The 23,218-nt window shown below is 35.0% G+C and overlaps 1 protein-coding gene across 1 annotated transcript in view; it reads right to left on the bottom strand.

Moving 5' to 3' along the window:
* LOC145288093 (ankyrin repeat and FYVE domain-containing protein 1-like) overlaps positions 1-20,733 on the bottom strand; it is a 33,776-nt gene extending 13,043 nt beyond the window's left edge. The window contains exon 1 of the mRNA XM_080136148.1: positions 20,480-20,733. Within this exon, the coding sequence (XP_079992274.1) occupies positions 20,480-20,698 (219 nt within the window). The 5' untranslated portion in view covers positions 20,699-20,733. The remainder of the gene's footprint in view (positions 1-20,479) is intronic.
* Between the last annotated feature and the right edge of the window lie 2,485 nt (positions 20,734-23,218).

Here is a 23,218-nt window from a genome sequence, read left to right as displayed (position 1 = left end):
TGCTTTATGCCAAATTTATAGTTAAATATGGTTTAATCTATGCTTAGTTTTGCATAAATACTAATCCTTTTTAATCCTTTACTGTTCAATGAACAGATACCATAATACTTAGTACACTGCACCTTACCATAAAGGTGCACATAAAAAGTTTAGATCGGCCCAGTAATTACAGAGAAAAAGTGAAACAGACGGACTAAAAGAAATATAATATAGATATTAAATTTTGATATAAAAAAAAAATTGCTTTCGACAGAAAAATTTTAGAAGTTTTTTTTTTTTTTTTTTTTCAAATAGCCATATTTCACTGAAAATGAAGTGAAAAAGAAAGTTTGTAAAAGTCAATGTTTAATCAATTCTACTCCCTTAAAATCTGGTTTCTGAATTTTTTTAGGAGGAGGAGGAGGAGGAGGATTGATAATTTGAATTTTTCAAACCCATGGCATAACAGATAAAATAATTCAAGTGGGGAAAACTAATGAGCACATATCTAAGGTAATGGCTAAAACACTTGAGGAAGACCTTCAGTTTGTAGTGGAATGGGGTCAAAAATGGATGGTAACGTTCAACACTGCCAAGACAAAGCTTGTTTCTTTTAATAACATGAAACCTTACTAGCCACCAATAGCTATGGCTAGAGATACTTTACCTGAGAGCACTTCGTTCAAGTTCCTTGGCTTAACATTCATAGGAAACATGAGTTGGAATAGATACATCAAGATTATTGCTAAGGCTGCTGCAAAGAAAGTGGGCTCTAATGTGCTAGAAAGTTACTTACGCCTGAAAGTATCCTGTACCTCTACAAAGCTACCATTCACCCATGTATGGAGTACAACTGTCACATTTGGGCTGGTGCATCTGCTACTACAGGGTGGTCAAAAAGTCAGGTAACATGTTAAAGGTAGAAAAAACAATATGATCCATTATAATCTCTATTCGTTTAATATTATTTCTTGGATGAAATTTTTCCACAACGATGGATTGGTCGCCGTGGCCCAGTTGAATGGCCAGCCAGATCTCCAGATCTGGCCCCTCCTGATTTCTGGCTTTGGGGCTATGTAAAGGATAGCGTTTATGGCAAGAAGCCTGATACAATAGCGTCTTTAAAGTTATTTATTGAAGAGGAGATTGCGCGGATATCAGCTGACATGATTACACGTGTTACACAATCAGTGGTTAATCGCTTCCAGCGATTGATAGAGAGAAATGGACGACAATTAACAAAATAAACATATTTCATGTTTGTTTCATTTTATATTTCAATGTATGGTACTTAAATATACGTGTATTGCTAATATCGTTTTTCTTTAAAATGTTACCTGACTTTTTGACCACCCTGTAGTCTCTTGCTCCTGGACAGGATCCAAAAGAGAGTTGCCAACCTAATAGGTCCCGAACTGTCATCTAAACTTCAACCCCTGTCCCACCGACGAAATGTTGCATCCCTCTGCCTGTTTTACAAGTATTTTGGTGGATGCTCTGACGAACTACAAGCCCTTGTACCCCCCCCTCGACGAAAATACCCCCCGACAAACCCGACAAGCGGCAAAGTCTCACCCCTACACAGTTGAGATCCCTAGATGTAAGAAAGCCTTTTACTCTAATAGCTTCTTCCCCAGAACTGCAGGACTTCAGAATTCTCCCGGTTTCCTGCTTCCCCAACTGTACTGACGTGCAGAAGTTCAAGTGTAATGTGAACAAATATCTTGCTGCTAAACTTCCTACATAGTACCCCTGCAACTTAAGTCCCTGATAGTAGCCCCTACATCAAAGTGGCAACGTGCCTTGTTTGAGGTGAAAATGTAATTTAAAAAAAAAAAAAAATTTTTTAAAGTAGTACTTTTTTGGAAGTTGAAAGTTTAATACTCCGTACAGGCGATACTCAGAATTGGAAATTCCTTGATATACTACCCGGCCAAGGCTGACAGAACGAGAGCATGCGACCATGTGGATTAAATAAAGTGTTCGATTCAAAATTTCAGAGTTCAAAAGAAGGTTGAAGGTTATATCAGCTGAAACGCTGTGACAATAACACTTAAAATGAGAACCGTCAGAATGATTTGATATAAAAATATTCTAAGGAAACATTCTTTTTGTCATTACTTGATTGGTTAATTTGAGTCACGTGATCGTTTAAGAATGTAAACTTTTTGGCAAACAGCAGCTGAAATATTTTTTTTTTCAGATAGAAAATTGGTGCCAAAGGATGCTATTTCCCTTCTTTCCTTACCAAAAAAAAAAAAAAAAAAAAAAAAAAAAAAAATCAAACCAAACTGGCATGAACAGAGTTTCTTTCCTAAAAAAAATATATTACATGTGTCACCTAACCAACTACAGCATGGGTTCAAAAACAAATATGGTACTTGTGCATTACTGTTAAGGACACTTTCTTTTCATTTGTTAAGAAACCTTTCAGGACAAGGAAGATAATTAAAGAGCCTAAACTTTTGAAAAATATTTCTACAAAAATGTATATGAATACATTGAATTTGCACAATATCTTCTTTTTTTTTAACTTTGGATCAGAAAAAAATAAAGTTATGTATTCCAATAATGAAAAGGAGGAATAATTATATATTTAAAATATCAATTGAATTAGAGGTTTAATAATTATTTCCTTTTCAGGCTCACCAATATTTGAAAACTTATGACAAGAAAAAGAAAAGGCAAGGATGAGTTTTTTGGGGTTTTTTTTTCAAGATTCCATGTAGCGTTAACAAAAATAAAAATCTGTATGATATACATACTCCATGATGGAAAGAAATATTTAAAAATGCAAATTGATCAAGCAGTTTGATTTTTAAATAAAATCAATTTTATGGCGAAACTACAAAAGATGATCTCACCAAATCTTGAAAACAGTCTGAAGAAAGAATACTTCAAATGATTCAAACACGCAAAAAATTTTTAAAATTTAACATGCAGTTGTAGGCATTTTCTAAAAGTTTTATTTCAAATTCTGAAGAAAAACACTGATGTACAGACGTCAACATTTTTAGAACATTACTGAATTTGGGCATTTTTCATGATACCAACTGTTGGCATCATTAAAAATGCTCCAGAATTATAAATTAATAAGTTAAAAATGAATCTTTTTGGAGAAAAATAAAATCTTAACTGTATGCATTCATAAATAAGCACTTTTTTATTACAATATAAAAAAAGTACTTAAATTAATTTATAATCTTCAAAAATATAGAAATTAAGGTACGACTTTTTGACATTTTGGGCTTCTAAACTCAATTTTGGGGATAATTATGCAATTTTTAATAAAAGTATTTTTTTTATTATTATTCAGTATCTTAGTACTAACTAATTATCTTTGAATTCCAGAAAACTAACACGTATATTTCAAGGGATTTTTAGAATTAAAATTTAGTTGAATTTTCAGGATTTTTAACCACTGTGATAATACTTTTCATTATAATACATTTCTTTTCGTTTAAAGATTTTAGTAATTGAAAACTTATAAAAAAAATTATAGCTGGCTTTTATAACCGTGGGCCTTATCGTTCACCATGATTTTTTTTAGCACATACCTATTAACGATCACATAATATAATTAATCTCATTATTAAATCTTTTAAATCTTAATGAAAAAGTATTATTTTTGTGTAAAAAAAAAAAAAAGGATACCTTTACTAGTTATATATCTATGAACTATGGAAAAATAAAAACGCAATTTGTTGTTTTTCTTATGAAAATAAATGGTAGAGATTAACAATATTTTTTAATATATCATATTATGAAAAAAAAAAGAAGAAAGCCCCCAATGTCAGTGTTAATAAAACCAATATAATGCAAAGAAAAATTAATTTAAGAAATTAAAATATCATTGAATATTCAATATTTTTACTATAAAAATATAATTTCAATAAATATGATTTTAATGATAGTAGTAAATTTTAAAATGCAATCTATTTATATATATATATATATATATATATATATATATATATAAGTGAACGAGTCTGTGTCTGTGTACATTTCCCAACGCAATAACTATCAATTTTAAGTCTACAGACTCGAAATTTGATATACAGGGTAGTGAGATTTGGGAAAATCGATTTGATTGGTTTTTGGCCAGAAATTTGGCGATTATGGGGTCAAAGTTCAATGATTTGACCTGTGAGAACTCTACCAAACTCCTCCCACAATTTTGGGTCTACGCACTTGAAATTTTAGATATAGGTTTCTTGGACATGGATCTAACTTAATAACTTGATTTGAGCCCAAAACAATAAATTTTAAGGTGTCATAATAGGGGTCAAAGTTTTAAAAAATTGACCTCTGCGGTCTCTTCCAAATTACTCAGACAATTTCTGGTCTAAATACTTGAAATTTTACATAAAGGGTATTCCGAGATAGGGCAAGCTTTTTCATCAGTTTGGGTCGAAAATTTTTAGTTACCAATACATAAATGTATGTGTGTATGTCTGTTTGCATGTCTGCCTTAAACTTTCGATAGAGGCGACGGATTTTGCCAAGATCAGTATCATTCTACGGGGGGGGGGGTCACTTTTTTTGCTGATATTTTTTAAAGTTATTCTCTCCTTTAGATTGTCTAGCCTTAATTTTAAAAAATGTTGCTTCTGGTTTGGCGGTGGTCGTAACAGCATAAACGTTAGGTTTTACCCCGTTTTTTTCCTCCTTTGCGGTACGGGTTCGAGCTTGCCTTCCTACTACCACATTTTTTTTTTTTTTTACTCAACATACACATCCAAACACCCGGGCAACGCCGGGCTGAAATGCTAGTATATATATATATATATATATATATATATATATTAAAGAAGCTTTGAGAAAAAAAAATGAAAATAAAGAATGCAGCTTAAATTCCCAGAAAAACAAATAATAAATTTAACCTATCGCAGACTTAGAACTTGTATAATCTGACATCTATAAAGTACAATTACAAAACAGAATTTAACTGTCTTAGAATGAAAAAATAAAAAAAAACCTTGACTAAAATTGTTAAATAGAAAGTGAGGATCATCAGCTGCCTACCATGTAGCCGTTTCAGAGATTTAAAAACGGGGCAGCTGTATAATGCATGGCTCACAGGTATAAATTACCACTTCCCAACAAAATGTAGATACAATACAATTACTATTTATACTAATATAAAAGAAATTAAATATGATTAATCTATCTATTTATAAAAGTGAACGCGTCTGTATCTGTCTGTCTGTCTGTCTGTCTGTGTACATTTCAGGAGTTGTCTTGGAACATCTTTTTTTAAATACATGTGTGACATGCCAACGGAAGGTGCAGTTTAAGTTTCCAGTTATGTTTTGTTGTGAAAGGACACATGTCCCACAGAAAACATTCTCGAAAACTCATACATTTGTGGAGAAATTCTCCATTGTGGAGAGTTTTAATTCCCAATTCAACTCAATTTCTATCATTGATTTTATAAGAAAGTTTCAAATGTAGCGATATGGATAATTGCTATTCTTCAAAATTTTTTATTTGCCTAGAGAGGCCATTAACAGTCCTGATGGAACACAAAAATTCATTTAAAGGTAGGTGTTTCAGCTTTGTGAATTTCACACCTTCAATTGTCTTTCATCTGAATTTTTCACACGGATGAATTTTTGCAACAGCGATAGTTATTTCTATAAAATTTTTTCTAGGAAAGAAGCATTGTTCATGGAATTTGAACTTAGATTTAAGTACAGATAGAGAGTGGAGGAAACTGTTGATGGTTGCTAAACTAGTGTTTTTTGTGAAAGTTCGACAAAGGGGATTTGAATTGCAATCTTCTAACTCCAATAACGAGTGTTTGCAGGAGGAAATGAGGATGAGAGTGCTTGCTTTCCCCTTCCTATATCAGAAAAAGTGTTGGCATATGTTTATTTCCTTCAGCAAAATTCAGTAGTCCTTGAACCTGCAGTTGACATTAAACGCAGTATTTTGGCACAGTTTTCCAAGATTGTACTTTGTCCTAGTGCCTACCTGTTAATATTTGGGGGAAAATTGTTATCACTAATCCATGGAAAATGAAGTTGTTTTGGGATCAGAAAGAGATTGTTGGCAGAGAATTAAGTCAATCGAGCAAAATCAAGTTCTCTAGAAGCTATTCCTGCTGAATTTTTATGTTTCTGTGGCTTTTCTTTGTATTCTAAACAGAGGAAGAAAGGTTTTGGTTTTTTTCAAAACCCAAAGTGGGTCCTATCAAAAGAATCACTACCCACTCAGGAGCTTTTAGCTATATTTTTGGCCTATAAGATACTTCCCAATATTTTGAAATCAACAACTCCAGTTTTCATTGAGTCACTGTATCTTGTCAATCATACTCAGGTTGTTTATCTTTGGTCCTTAACGGTAAATACCGGCTATGAATGCTCTTTAAGCATTCAATGGTTACATGCCAGATTAAGCTCTCCTTTGGAGAGGAGGCAGGTAAATACCTACTCTCAATAAGGATATATTTAAATACCAGTATAATACTTAGTTTTGTTCATGAAGAGACACCCACTGTATGATACCATGCACCAGTTTAAAAAAAAATTGAAATTTGTACATCTTAATTTATAATTCATGGCTTATGGTAAAGAGATACACATCAGATTTGACTGCATAATCAGAAAAAGCACACAATTTTACATAAGAGTACCAAGTTTCATGAGAATAGCTTGAAAAATAACTAAATGGTGGCAAAATTACCAAATTTCTGGAAATGTTGAAGTTAGCCCACTTTTTCTAAAGAAAAATGTCCACAGAAAAGCCTAAATTTTGGCACTAAAAATTCTCATAACTTTTGAACTACTGATAGTACTTGCATAATTCAAACGGTTTTAAGCATCTTCTTCATAGCTCTTTTCAAGCAAGTTGATAAAAGAACAATTATCTAAAGAAAAAAATCAACTATGTTTCTCATGAACTCTTCTACCTTCTGTGTATCATAGTCAGACAAGGTTTCCTTTTCTAGAAGACACAAAGACAATGCTGCATATCCATACAAGTTTCTTTCTGTCCTCAAAACTTTCTTCATCAGGATCTGAATAAGAGGAACATGTATCAACAGTTGAGCAGATCTTATGACCTCACCATAATCCGATACTTTGACGGTTTGGTTCAATTTTATTTGATGAGGAAACATGATTCCTTGAATCGCTAAAGGGTATCACTCCTCGCCAAGAGAGCCAGGCTCTACCCTCCATGCATTTTATCATTTCTAAGGGTTTTTTTTTTTTTTACATAAGCATCACTACTTATCAAGGCCCAGAGGCCACTCGAGGATGGGGGTTAAAGAATGAACAGTAGTCAATGGGACAATATCATAGTAATTGTTAGTAGTGGAAATTTGGTAAATTGGATTACTTAAGGGGAACGGCTCATCAAGAATTTGTTTACGTTGTACTTAAAGATGATCATATTGTAGTCAGCTAGTAAACAGGCAAACAAAGGACAGTTCCACAGGCGTGCACTTCCAAGAAGGAAACTTTGTTCATGGAATCTATGTTTAGGTTTAGGCACAGATAAAGAGTAGGGGAAAATTATTGATAGTGTTTTCAGCTAGATGAGTATTTATCGTGAAAGTTTGGCAAGGTAGGACCATAGATCGGAGCTCAGACGAGCACTTGCCATGAAAATAACAAAGCAGAAGCAGGCTTGCAACATCTCTTCTGTGAGAGAGTTTGCAGGGAAGAGAAAAGGGCATCCCCTTCTAGGCTATGAAGTCTATTTTGAACACTGTCAAGCCAAAATAAGCTGCTTCTAGCAGCTCCTGCCTAGATGTGGCAACAGTACTACATCCTTGGATGTATCTGGTTCTTATATAGGTAGAGAATTGCATCAGAAATTATATATCTACTGGATCGATAGAAGGATCCCACCATTTTCTCAGCAACTTTGGCAACAGATTTGATGTACCTATTTCAGATCAAGAGTAAAGATCAAGCACAGAAGCTTGTCAAAACATGAAGCCTCCCCAAGACAAGAGCCATTCATTTTAATTGATGCCAGTGGGATAAGAGCATTGACGATGTAAAGATGGAAGCTTGGTTTTAGATGCATTAAAAGTAACCAGCCACTTCTTTTCTCATTGTAGCACGTGCTCAAGATCAGAGGAGAGAGAATCGGAGAGAACTTGGTCGTTTACAGCTTGTGAGGAGCTGCCATAGATTATAATGTTGTCGGCATAACTGTCTACGAATGACGTAAGGATGCAATTTGGAAAATCAATGTAATGTAGGTCAGGAAGAGAGTTCGGTCCAGGATGGACCCCTGAGGGACTCCAGCATTAATAATGTGAGCTTCTGATTTCTGCCCATCAACCACTATTCTTATGAGCCTATTAGAGAGGAATGATTTCATAATTGAGAAGACATTTCCAGCTGTACGGTAGCTGGAGATCTTGTGAAGTAGACCTTTATGCCATACCCTATCAAAGGCCTTTGATATGTCAAGAGCAATCATCCTAGAAAGGAAGCCTTCATCGAGAGATTCGCTAATCCTATGAGATAACTGTAAGCATATCTGCTATAGATCTAGCAGAACGGAAACCATATTGTATGTCACTAAAAAGGCTATTTTAACTGCTTTTAACAGATTCCAGCAACTTATCATGACACACAGGAGACTTATTGATCTGTACTGAAAGGGAGATGACCGATCACCTAAATTCTTAAATACAGGGCATACTGATGTGATTTTCCAAGGTGTTGGGAAGCAATTCTACTTAAGATAACCCTTAAACAGCTTTGTAAGTATAGGAGCTTTTTCAGCACTATAATTGAAATGCCATCGGGGCTGGTTGCTTTACTGAAATCAGGGTTTTTGATTAGCTTGGCAAGATGGCGTACAGATATTTGTATGTCGCATGGCGTGTTTCCTGATACAGAAGGAAATACGGGGATTGGCGGCCTTGGTCGCATAGGGTAGAACTACTTACAAATTTCTTGACAAAGAGTTTGGCTTTGTCTGATGCTGACGAGATTACCTCAGATCCATTGATGATAGTTAGGATAGAACACACCCTTCTGTTCAAGATCTTGTTCGTTATTTGCCAAGTGGTAACCAAGCTGAAGGACTGAGCATACAAGTCCCTCGCGTTCTTTATTACTTTTTTTTACAGTGGTTGCTGGCAGTCCTTAAAGTGGCTTTAATCTTAGTACATCTATTACGTTGGAAGCAATGGAAAAAGTGATTTCTGTGCGCAATGGCAGCAGCACATTCTGGAAAGAATTACGGCTGGCTATTAGGATTTTGCTGGAATTATTTTGAGGGTATGAAATGGTCTATATTCCTACAATTAACCATTCCATCAGGTCTGATCTATAGAGGACACATCCTTTTTATTCATGGAATGCAGAGGTAGATCTGATATAAATGTACAAGAGCTATCCCAGTCAGCCATAGAGTGTCGATACACTGTACGATGGAAAGGTATGTCTGAGGACTTATATTTTGTTTTTATCTTAACTGATACAACAGAGTGGTCAGAAGATCCCAGTGGAGACAGAACAGAAGATGAACATAGCTCAGGACAAGTTGTGAGAAAGAGGTCTAGGAGACTTGCATACTGGCCATCAGTGTTGGGCACATGGGTTGGTTTGTGAACAATCTGAGTGAGGTCATAAGCAATGGTGACAGAACTTCCCCTCATCCTCTGTCTTGTTTGAGTGGGTTAACCATTCCACATTGTGAACATTGAAGTCTCCATATACATGAATATTAGCTGAAGGATGAGCAGACAGGATGTGATCATTTTTCTCAGATATGCTCTTAAAGATAGTAACTCTGCTGTTGTGGGTGCGATAGAGAGCAAATATAAACATAGTAGTGTGAGCAAGTGCAACCCTAGGGTACGTTAGGATCTTCTCTGGAGATGTTCCTACTACAAAGAAAGCCATTCTTAATGTAGGCACATATTCCATGCCCATGGCGATCTTGGGGGTCAGATTTGGAAGTTATGTTAGAGTATCCTTTAATTACGAACTCATCTAGGGAAATAGTCTGTCCAATGCCAGTTTCGCTTAGGACTAATAGGTCTGGTTTAGTCTCCTGTAATTGGGTTTCAACTTCTGAAATGTTAGAACGTAGACCTCCTGATGTTGGAGAAGGAGACATAGTAGTGGGAGTCTACATTAGAAGTTGGAGATCTGGGTTTAATCGTGTTTTTTGGAAATTTTTCATGAAGTTTTGGGATTTGTGGAATAGGTCAACAGACTTGTTTAAAGCAGGGTAGAAAGAAAAAGAAACGGAGAAATATATATTTTTGTTTTATAACACATGGAAAGGTAAAGCCGTAACAATTAAAATGGCATAGAGAAGCCCAACCTGAAGCTAGTGTATGGTCCAGAATCCATTCACCAAATGGCAATACAGCAGCCCCAGTACTTTGCACCTGCTGACAGGACAGCCTACTTAGTGGTTAATCCAAGGTCTCTGGCTACCAACCGGATAACGTCAGCTAGATAAAACGTTTGCCTCCAGCATCTTTATTAGTGATGTAGATCCAATTCTTTATCAATCAGTATAGGCAATTGACGTCTTATTCCCAGAGCCAACTCCACTGATGTTGTAATTTGCAGAAATTTACAATTTTTTTTTTTTTTTTTTTTTTTTTTTTTACACAGTGATCACCACTTATCAAGGCCCGGAAGCCACTCAGGGATAAGGGTTATTGCAAGTACATTACGTTAGTGTGGAGATTTGATGAAGTGTTTAATAAGGGGGCGGTTCATTAGGAATTTGTTAACATTGAACTTGAAGACATCCAATTTGTAGTCAGGAGGGAAGCAGGCAGAAACGTCACAATCTCGCTTCACTAGAAACAAATTTTGGGTCACAGTGCAGTATATAACCTTATCCCAGAGTGGCTTCCGGGCCTTGATAAGTGGTGATCACTGTGTAAAAAAAAAAAAAAAAAAAAATCATGTAAAATTTTTCCACTAAAGTAGAAATTCTGACTACCAGTGTCTATTAAACATCTAATAGTCACAGATTTATTTCCTCTTCGGAATATGATATCTGTAATAGGCAGAATGCACAATCGTTCGCTGAGAATAGTAGTGATACGCTCATTAGTCAATGAAGTATCAGGCATGGGACACATGACAGTGTTGTGGTCATGGGATGAACACCAGTCACAACAGCTCTCGAAGCTTCTTTTACAGGGGTAATTATTGCTAAAATGATTGGCACTGGTACACCTAAAACAAAGCCCTAATTCAAGACAACAGCGCCTTCTTTAAGGAAAAGTAAGGTATTCCTTACAATCTTGAGCAGAATGTCCATGCCTCAAACAAAGGTTGCAAGCTTTACATTTTTCTTGGATGTGAAAATTCTCCAAAGTTGCTGTTGCCACTGTCTCCTCGTTGAATGAAGGGGCCTACCAGAGTTGATATAACCCAAACTTCGGAGGGGGGGGGGTCAGAAAGAGTTGACTCCCAGGATTTTAGTATCCTGATGCCAGTATCCAAAATAGCACTTAACAAGGGATATGGGGCGCCTAGGGACCGCACCAATTCTTAAGACGGTTGGATAGCCTTTGAAACAATATATGGGCTGCTAATGACCCTTCTGAATTTCTTTCCATGAATCTGTGTTCCAGCATAGAGTCCAACTCTGACAACTCATATTTACTTGTGATAAATAATTCTTTAGGAGTTCAAAATCGACTTGCCTCGAGAGGAAAGTTGGAATAAACTGACAAATATTTCTCTAATGGTTTCTTCATTCCAGTAGTTGTCTTTAAGAAACTTTAAAGCAGCATCATAGTTATGGGAGGTTTCTTCAAGGTCGTGAATTAAACAAAAGGGATGTCCCATAACACAGGTCTTAAGATAGGTTAATTTTTCCCTTCTGGATGTCAACCGAGATGTACAGTAGTTAAATCTAGTGAAGAAATCCCTCAACGCGAACATATTCTGAATCCAAGCCATCAAAACTAGGACATTTAACTTTAGGCTTAAACATAGCAGTGCCATTCAGAGTTGACTGCATTGTATTCGGGTTGCAGAGAGGGAGAAGGAATGTCATCCTTGTGAACCTCCTGAGTTAGGGCTTGCAAATCTCTATCTCTTTAAATTCAACATGCTCATAAGCGTGGCATGCCTCCTTGTCTCTAGGAATAAATTTGATCAAGTTTTCCTCAACTTGGTTCACCTCTAGCTAACCAATCATTTATGTTGCCTGTGGTGTCCTTCAAGGCATATGCATCTAATACCTCTCTGGCTTTTAATTTATTCAATGCGTATCTGATAATGTGCTCATACCTTTCTTCTGTATCCAGTAACGTCTCGGATCTCTTTTCAATCCCAAAGGAATACTCAAGGATAGACATTCGCTTTGTGGCCATAGTTAAATGAATCAAAAAACACAAGGTTAGCAGATCACTGTTGCAAAGTGTGGAAATTTTCCACTGTAGAGCAGTGGTTGTCAAAGGTTTGCAACTGTGCCGTAAGTATAACCTCATTAGTCTGGCAATGTTAGAAAAGATGAAATTTCAATTGATCACAACTTCAGAATGATAAACCGCACCCTTCAGTCCATTCATGTGACTTTTTATACCCAAGTTATCCGATCAAACGAGTCGAACATAATGGCTACCCCTAGCATAAAAGGATCACTCTCACAAACATTTTCTTTGCTTCAGTTCTTCCAGAGGGTTTCTGATGTAAGTAAATACAATCATTTGCTCTGAGCACTATCAACGACCCTCATTGGAATTCAATGATTCAAATCTTTTGAATATTTTCAACCCAGAATAAAATATATAACACGGATTAGATAAGTTACTATTCTACTTAGCGGAAAAAGTTTAGTGTTTTTACTTACTTTTAAATGTTTATGCGGTTTGAAAAATAAGCAGTGTCAAGCGTTACACGAGCACAAGAAAAAAAAATAAAATAAAAAATGGTCGTACAGTATCTCATATCTTTGAAGTCGCAACAAAGTAAAAATTTTAAATTATATAAAATATTGTTAAAAACTTACCCAGTAAATGTTAAGTGGACATTTATTAAGTAGGTTTCTAATTCTACCATTATTTTGTTTTATATCTAACTGATTGTCTCGACACTGGTTGTTTTTCGAACCAAAATAACAAAATAAAAAAAATTTAAAAATAAAAACTTATTCAGTGAAGTAGAAGAGTAACTTGTCCTTGGTAACATTTATCTGTTATTTTTTTTTTATTATTTTGGCAACTTTTTCGAATCTGGATTGTTAATCAAACTCAAACGTTGATGATATAAACACGATTTTAGTCTTGTATTTTCATAAGCTGAAAAAGCTTTTGGCAGACATGAAGGAGCTCGTCTCCCTCCCCCACCTTCTACATTTTTTTTGTCTTTTTTTCAATCTTTTCAGCAGATTATTATCAAATAGACACTAGTCTACCAGATTACCAAAACAAATGAAAAATGTCAATATTTAAATATTTGTAAGGAGGTGGCAGGGTGATCAGTTTCTAATGCAACGCTCTAATAAATCGATCACTCATTTTAGAACCACCATGTTTTTAGACCTAATTTTGCGCATTTAGCCTTTTTTTTTTTTTTTTAATTTTACTTTCTCCAATTATTTTATATAAATTGAATTTGTCATGTTTTGCCACACTCCTACCCCCCCTCCCCTAGTCACCAAACTTTAAAAAAATGCTAGGGGTGACATATCTCCTTGGTCAAGAAGTGGTGCCTCATTTTATTAGTCCCTTCTGGTTGGTGTTCACTAGCTAAAAAAATATTCTGTTAGTCTGAAAAACAGCCAAGTTCGTTTGCTTATTTTAAAACTGGTAAACATTAATCAGGACTTTTTCAGGGCATTCATTGTGAAGCAGTAGGGGTGTCAGAACTTTTGGGGGTTTTTGACACTCTTAACACAAAACTACGAATAAAATATACAAAACTCGTAATTTCTCTTTTTAAAGTAGTTTGTTTAATTTCTTTATGGAATATACTTCCAAAATAAACTATTAAAGTTTTTTTGAAAAATAACAGAAGTCTATCCTTGGACCTCTATTATTCCTGATATTCATAAGTGACCTCCCTGACAAAACTGTCTGTGAGATGGGTATATATGCTGATGACAACGCTCTATAACTGACACAACAGGAAAACAAATGAACACATATCTAGAAAAATGGCAGAAACACCAGAGGACGACCTCCAATCTGTAATGGAATGGAGACAAAAATAGATGGTCACATTTAATGCTGCCAAGACTAAACTTGTTTCCTTCAATAACTACAAGAAACCTTCTCTACCACCAATAGCAATGGCCAAAGAATCTTTATCTGAAAGTACATCTTTTAAACTCCTCGGCCTAATGTTCACAGAAAACAGGAGTTGGAAAGATTACATTGAGAGTATTGCCAGGACTGCTGCGAAAAAGGTAGGTTCTCTCTACAGTGCAAGAAAGCTACTAACACCCGAAAGTATCCTGTACCTCTATAAGGCCACCATTCGCCCATGTATGGAGTATTGTTGTTTGGGCTGGTGTATCTGCCACTAGTCTCTCACTCCTAGACAAGGTTCAAAAGAGAGTCGCCAACCTAATAGGTCCTTAACTGTCATCTAAGCTTCAGGCTCTGTCCCATCGCCGTAATGTTGCATCTCTCTGCCTGTTCTACAAGCATTTTAATGGGGGATGCTCTGACGAACTGCAAGCACTTGTACCCCTTCGACATAAATACCCCCGACAAACCCAACAAGCAGCAAAATCCCACCTCTTCACAGTCGAGATCCCTAGATTTAAGAGAGCCTTCTACTCCAGTAGTTTCTTCCTCAGAACCGCTAGACTTTGAAATTCCCTTCCGGGTCTCTGCTTCCCCAACTGTACACAGAGAAATTCTAGTGTAACGTGAACCGACATCTTGCTGCCCAACTCCCCACATAGTACCCCTGCAGTTTATGCCCCTGATAGTAGCCCCCTACATCAAAGTGGCAATGTGCCTTGTTTCGGGTGAAATTGTAATAATAAACAAAAAAAGTTTGCAAGATATAAAGACCTGTATCATAAAATTTCAGATGGTCATGCGCACAAGAATATCTCATACGCATGCATACGTAAACAAGCCCGCGTAAACCAAATTCATAACCAAACGATTTTTCAAACGTAACAGTTACATCGCTTCATACAGAATACCAGTAAACTTTTTTTTTACAAAAAAAAAAAAAAAAAAAAAAAAAAAAAAAAATCGCAGGACATTTCTTGCACATAATTTATCATAAAAGGTTAATTCTTTGCACATAATTTATCATAAGAATTTCCGAAAAAAGTTCTGTTCTATAAAAATCTATAATGGCACATGTACAGTTTAATGAAGACATTAAAAAATGAAAATATCGAAAAAGGTTATATGTTGGATTTTAACCAACTAAAGTGGGAGGTAGAGAGGCGTTTCTGCAACTCTACAGGTTAAACCTGAACTCAACAACACATATCGACGATAGGGGTGTTTTTATAACCCCTACTCAATTCTATGCAAATGTTAAGTCCGACCCACGTGAGTGGACAAAAAACAAACACTATTATAAAATCAGTCGACCAAGCACTTTCAAACCTTTTGCTTGAACGACTGCCACACAGAATTCCATTGCTTCACCCCTCCACATTGAGTTCCGGTAAGTAAAAATTACCACATATATTGTACGTATCTGTTTTGGACTGAATATCTCCGAAAAAATTTTTATTTTATTCGATCGAGTAGTTTTTTTTTGTTTTTTGTTTTTTTTACAGCGGAAAAACACGTTTTTATGAGAGCGCGTTGAAGTCAGCCATTGTGGAAATTTTTAATACGCCATGCGGAGATAACTCAATGTAAAGTGCCAACACTCCCTCCCCATCTTTATTACTAGCTTTTCCTAAAAATCGAACCCTTTGCTCGGTATCATAACAAATTGTTTTTTTTCGCTGTAAAAAAAAAAAAAAAAAAAAAACACTACTTGATGAAATTGAGCGATATTTTCATTTCATTAAACTGTACAAGTACCAATTGTTTATTAAAATTGAATTTTCTTACGCATTTTTCTGTTTTGTTTATTACTTATTTGCCCGTTTATTTGACCAAGATATCGTGGAGTCCGTGGAAAGTTTAAATGTGATGTTCGTTTTCAGCATACCCGAAAACCAATAAAAAGTCATAATTTAAAAGGTGAGTGTTGAGTTAGAATGTTTTCTTCTTCTATTTATCTTTTTTTTTAATTTTCTTGCGAACCTGAAATATTTCGTAACACACACTTAACATGAAGAGGGGATGATGTTTTGAAAATGTAGAAAATTGTTCTGTTGGACCGAATGTATAAAAATGACCAATTTTTTTTAATTTAGGAAAACGAGTTTGTTTTACTGTACACATAGATTCGAAAAAGTTGTCACAAAACAAATACAGAACAAATAAATGTTACCAAAGGCAAGATAAGTTACTTTTTTACCTAACTGGATGTTTTTAGTGTTTATATTTAATGTAACAGGTTTATTCAGTTCGACAAACAGTGTTTACCGATGTATTGGAAAATTTAAAATGCCAGCCGGCTCTCTCTTTGAGGCGGTAAGTTTGGGAAAATGAGTTATAAATAAAAAACCAGAAAAATACTGTTAGAAACTCGCTCAATGTATGTTACCGTGACATAGGTGGGCATATATTCAGCGGGTTTTTAAAAGGATTTTGACTGGTTTTTATATATTTGTTTTGTGACAACTTTTTCGAATCTGTATATGGTAAAACAAACCCAGGAAAACTCGTCCCCGTTTGCTAGGTAGAAAAACTGGTCTCTTATTGAATAAATAAGGGATCAGTTTTCCTACCTAGCAAGAAGGGACAAGGTTTCCGGGAACTATTTTTTGGGGGGAGGGGGCATTCTCAGTTTCAGAAAAGTGGATTTTCCGCTAAGTGGAAGGGGGGGGGCGAGCAATCCCAAAAAAGTGTTTCCACTAGGTGGCAGTGTCATAGGTGTGTCAGAAATTTCGTGAAAAACAGTGAATAATTCCACCCCATCTTTCCAAGCTTATAACTCCTCGAAAAATGTAATTCAAGCCCTAAATTTTTTTTTCAATTAAAGGAGCAAGGACCAAGGTTTCATTAAAAAAAAAAAAAAAAAAAAACATAAACGTGTTTTTTTTAAAAAAAGGTTTTAAACTTAGGACTTTATAGGTAAATTTCTAAAAAACACTACTTTTTTTTTGTTTTAAATTTGAATATATTATTTATTGACCTTTTCTCTTCAATTTGTGATATATAACACTTTGGTGAGTAAATTAATTATTTACTTTTTAATAGACATTTCAAAATGGGAGCCGTGAATTATTCGACCCCCTGTCTTTCCAAGCTTATAACTACTCGAAAAATATAATTCAAGCTCTAATTCTTTTTTCAATTAAAAGGAGCAAGGACCAAGGTTTCATTAAAAAAAAAAAACAAGAAAAAACAAACAACGTGGTTAAAAAAAAAAAAGGTTTTAAACTTCGAACTTTACAGGTAAATTTCTAAAAAACAACTAGTTTTTTTTTTTTAAATTTGAATATATTATTTATTAGGCACCGCCAAAACTGGAGGGACAGGTAGGTTCTTTTTGACGGACCGTCTTTTTAAAAATCTACCAAAAATCAGGTAATGATCCAATCAATACGAAATTTTCAATGATTATTAAGAGAAGAATGACCTTTATAACAGTGTACTTATTTTTCATAAACAATATTTATATATATATATTTTTTTTTTTTGCTTACAACACCCCCCCCCTTGTTTTGAGGGGGTTCCAAATATGCTTAAAATAATCATCTGAAACTGAGCAAAACATATGTTGTTGTAAGGGACGGGATTATAGATTAACAAAATAAATAAATAAATAAATTTTTAAAAAAACTTGTTTGCATACCTTATTTTGATGTCTGAATATCAGAACTTCGATTGTGTTTAATTATCCCGCTTTTGAGTTTTGAAGTGTGAAATTCGGTGAATATGTTAAGTAAAATAATTAATTTAAGTTAAGCAAAACAAAAAAAAAAACAAATTTTTTTTTAATATTTATACGAAAAAAGCCATTTTAAAATCTTTGATAAATAAATTAACAATTTCTTTTTAGCGAGCCGAATAATGCATGACCATTATTAAACAGGGAATGCTTTGAAGAATCTATACAAAAAAAATTCGACAAATATTGTGCCCTTTGTGTTAAAAATATTATTTTTTTCGTTCAAGTTTGGAAACGTTTGCCGCCTTTCGACTACGGTGGACCAAATGCGCTGAAATAATTTTTTTTATTCTGCTTTAAATTGCCCCCCCTCCCCATTTTGGAGAGCCTGGCCCCCACACACATACACATTAAAAACCAAACTCATACAAATGGTCACTCATCTGGTACTGGCCAGCCTCAGCGTTAATAATACATTGAAATTTTCATCACTGAAAAATAAGTTTTTTTTTTGCTTTTTTTTGTCTTCCATAGTTTACTTTTTATCAAGCACAAATGTAAACAGTAATCAAATCGACTCGAAGTAACTGGTTGCCTATATGAATAAGTGGAATTATTTGAAATCCAGGTACTTATATTATAATATTTTCATAGAAAATCACCCTAAATCTTAGTTAGACAAGAAATAAACAAATTAATTCTTTCAAAAACCTTTTTTTTTCTTTTTTTTTTTTTTTGACTATTTATATACGTTTTTTGTGCAAAACAAAAAACGCCAATTGTTAACTTTTGGGGAAAATTTAACATTTAAAATTTAATTAAAAATAGTAGAAAAAGTTTTACATTATTCTGCTTTCTATATGATAAAATTCATGGTTTTGTCTTTCTGGAAAAAAAAAAAGTTACTCGGAAATAATGGATTTTAATAAATGTAATTTCGTTTTAAAAAACAACAACAACTTGATTTTTCGGCCATTTTTGGCGGTGCCTATTATTTATTGACCTTTTTTCTTCAATTTGTGATATATAACACTTTGGTGAGTAAATTAATTATTTACTTTTTAATAGACACTTGAAAATGGGGGGGGGCGTGAATTAAAAAAAACGTTTGTCTAAAATATTATATTCGGTTTATTGGAAAGAGCATAAAATTTCACATTGACCCTGAAAATATCGTAAAAATAGAACCAATAGAAAAAGTTTGATAGATTTCTAAAGTTTAAAAATTGAAAAATATTGAGTTCGTAAAATTAATTAGTTTTTTAAAAAATAAAAAAATATATTTCTATTACTTTTAAAACAACGGGTTTGTATTACTGTACACATAGATTCGAAAAAGTTGTCAAAAAACAAATATATAACAAATAAATGTTATCAAAAGCAAGATAAGTTACTTTTCTACCAAACTGGATATATTTTTCGTGTTTTTATTCAATGTAACATGTTTATTCAGCTCGAAAAACATACAGTCTTTACCGATGTATTGGAAAATTCAAGATGGCGTCTGATTCTCTCTTTAACACAGTAAGTTTGGGAAAAGGTGTTATAAATAAAAACCCAAATAAAATACTGTTAAAAACTCGCTCAATATATGTTACCGTGACATAGGTTGACATATATTCGGCAGGTTTTTAATAGTATTTTGTATAGTTTTTTATTTATAACACCTTTTCCCAAACTTACCGTGTTAAAGAGAGAATCAGACGCCATCTTGAATTTTCCAATACATCGGTAAACACTGTATGTTTTTCGAGCTGAATAAATGTTACATTGAATAAAAACACGAAAAATATATCCAGTTTGGTAGAAAAGTAACTTATATTGCCTTTGATAACATTTATTTGTTATATATTTGTTTTTTGACAACTTTTTCGAATCTACTGTACAGTAATACAAACCCACGAGTTTTTTATATTTTATTCGCAGTTTCGTGTTAAGGGTGTCAAAAATTCCTACAAAAAATCTGATACACATGACTCAGCCATCGATTAGTTGTTTGTGGCGCTGGCGCGCACACCACACGCGCGTAAAAAAGATTGGCCCCAAAGAATACAATGCATAATACTTTTTATATCTCGATAACTACTTATTTCTGCAAAATTTCAATGCGATTTTCGTATTCAGCATAGTCGAAAACCTACTTAAGTCGTAATTTTAAAGAAAATTAGGTACTAGTGCAGAGAGTGATCCGGACGTAAATAATAACGTTATTATTTAAAAAGCCATTCTTAACATGGGGAGGTGTTTTGTACCTATTCTATACTTCAACCTTACAATTGAATAAAAAAAAAAAAACATATCATAAAACTTTAATTAAACTTGGAAATAAGATTTTAAAAATAGCGCGGAGGGAGCACTAGCACTGAAAATTGTGGAGGTGGAGTGGACCTAATCTAAAAAAAAAAATACCAAAATGGCTGCCAAGGAATAAGGATTACATTACGTTGGATATCATAGGTTTTCATATCTGGTTAACGACTTTTCAGTTCCAATTTAACTGAGATATTCGTTTTCAGTATACCCGAAAAGTTGACATTTCAAATGTGAACGGTGATGTAAAAATTTACCAAATTTTGTTTTTAAATAGTAGCAAAACATAAACACGAGACACTTACCAACGCGGTGTAACCTGAACTGTCGATAGAGTTCACCGAACAAACAGGGTTTTCTTTGTTCAATTTCCTTATGATAGTCGACGTATGTCCATAACACGCATCTCTCCAGATTCCCCTTTCAAAATCTAATTCCTCCAGTGTTTGGTGTACTGAAGGCTGAGCCCAGCTGGCCTGGCAATAAGACCCGTTAGCATAGTGTTCGTGTACTCTGCGATTCATTGTTAAATTAATTGAATAATCACCGTGCGAAAAAACCGGTGTAGATAGAAATTTATTCCCTTCTTCGTTTTATACCGTTCGCACAGTATTGGCTTTACTAAACGCCAGTGTTAACATAATTTTGATTAGTTTTTTTCTTTTGTTTCAGACCGCAGCTTTAATCCACAATAACAAAATCCAAAGTTCAACTACGATAGAATGACCATCACCTGTTTCAATTTTTTTTTTCTGAAACCTTTTAATAAACTTATAAATCGTTTTTTTTTTTTAAGAATTCAGCCTAGTTTAAAAAAAATATATATACAGAAAAATCTTTATGCTGTTACATACTCATCACGAAACGAAGATGTCATATTCCAAAAAATTACGTATCAGGTAGTTTTATTGCTAACTAAGAAAATATAATTTGTATGAGTAAGCGATTCTCCTTACTCTTTTGCCTCCCAATTTTTCGTCTGCTAAAATTTTAATCACGTGATTACGGTGTAGCGTCAATAAAATAAACCAATAATTCAAGTGCCGCTTGTTATGGATTTGGCTGAATATTAAAAATCACTTTTTTGGTACTTATCACTTAACAATTTAATAAACAAAAAGATATCGTAAAACTTGAATTATTATTAGGCCAATGTGCATTTCAGCGGCGTAAATTATTTCACAGACAAAAATGTATAAAAATTATTTTTATATAAAACATAGACCCTAGGGCTGAAATAAAACCCGAAAAAATTTAATTTCCATTATTTTTTCAACATTTTTTATTAGACTAAATGTACAACAACGGAGACCGCCAAAAAAAATTGGCCTTTCTAAGGCTTGCCAGATTGGCCTTTTTGAGGCCAAATCTAGCCGTTTTACGCTCTTGCATGGACCATGGTTCTACGCAAGTGCGTAAAAAAAGGCCAAATTTGGCCTCAAAAAGGCCAATCTGGAGTGGCAAGCTTTAGAAAGGCCAAAATTTCAAAACAAGATGGCGGTCTCCGTTGTTGTACTATAGGAGGGAGATGTTGTGCATTTCTCTCCGATTAATTACTTAAATAAATACAAGGCCAAACGACATTGCTTTTAACAAAACAATAATAAAGGGTTTATTTAGAAAAAGAAAGATTGTATCTCAGACTGGAGAGAAAGAAAAAGTGTAAATGTCTGTTTTTAGGTGTCGTCTGCCATCAGTATAGGTCGCTTGCTGGCATCTCTCTGACGATCGCAGCTGAGATCCCAAAGGGCTAAAAATAATCCTTAAGGGGACAACTCAAATCAATGTGCCCTGCCAACTGATTGATCAGTGTGGCCAAATCACTTTGGCGCCGGTCATTGATCCACTTATAGTAAAGTTTGTAAACTGCTACATTACCCCCTGCTTAGGTGAAAAGCCGATGAAGAAAAATACAGAACTGAAGCAAAATGTAGTAGGCAAAACAAAACAAAAAATCAGGAACACAGATAGGAAATAGTCAGGATCAACCACCTCTTGTCTGTAATAACTGTAGAGAGAGAAGAAGACAAAAAAAAACAGAAAGAAAAAATTTGCTTCTCACAGACACGTGGTTCGTCACAAAGAACAATCCAATCGCCAGAACCACCTACACACAATCTGCCGGACACTCCCTGACTGCTTTTCCCTCATTTCAGTTATTGCTAATTCTGCTACACTCCCCCCTGATCTCATGATCACAAACGGCGCAGGGGTGCAGTCGTCTTTGTCGGGTACTTCTTCGAAGAACCGGAGACAGCACTTCCTCCTTGTCATCTTCCTCATTACTACCGTTATCGCCACCAGTCTGTTTCATAGGCGGTGTTTCACAATCAGGACAGAGGAGCAGTATCCGTCTTTGTCGGGTACTCCTCGTAAAGGCAAGATGGGCGGTCCCTCTTCCGCTTCTTCAGTATGTGCATTATATGGCTCAAAATCCTCTCCATTGTCCTGCATCATACTCTCCGTCCTTTCAGAAAACATTGTACTCTCTGAGTATTCCTCTTCCTCCGATGTAACAACATAATGGCGAGGGTGCAGATCTTTCACGTGGCGAAGCACACCGTCCACCAAAATCGATTGAGCGCTGATTACCTTGGTCACCTCACCCTTGCCCAACCTCGTGGTACATCGATTTTGCGGTCTTTTGACCCACACATGATCTCCAACCTTGTAAGAGCTGTTCTTGGGACTTGGGGATGCAGTTGCGAGATTGGTCTCCTTTACTCGAACTTCTTATCGATAAATCCTCTTGGCAGGCACAATGAAGGGAGATGTGTCGTCTCTTGATGTGATGTTATACCAGTAGACAGCCTCCTGTATGGAACAGCGCATTCTAGCTGCTATTCGTTTCACTGTACGGTGACATCGCTCCGCTATGCCATTCCCGGCTGGAGCAGACACACAACGAAATCACAAGTGAACTCCCCATTTATGTGCAAATGCTTGGAACGCATTGCTGCAAAAAGCCGTGTCAATGTCTAAAAGGATTTCATGCAGTGAGCCGCACTCGATGAACACTGCCTCCAACTGATGAATAACGCTTG

Source organism: Euprymna scolopes, chromosome 11 (genome assembly GCF_053919585.1).
Source record: "Euprymna scolopes isolate OS-2025 chromosome 11, ASM5391958v1, whole genome shotgun sequence".
NCBI classification, from domain to species: Eukaryota; Metazoa; Mollusca; class Cephalopoda; order Sepiida; family Sepiolidae; genus Euprymna; species Euprymna scolopes.
This window is presented reverse-complemented; position numbering and strand designations above follow the sequence as displayed.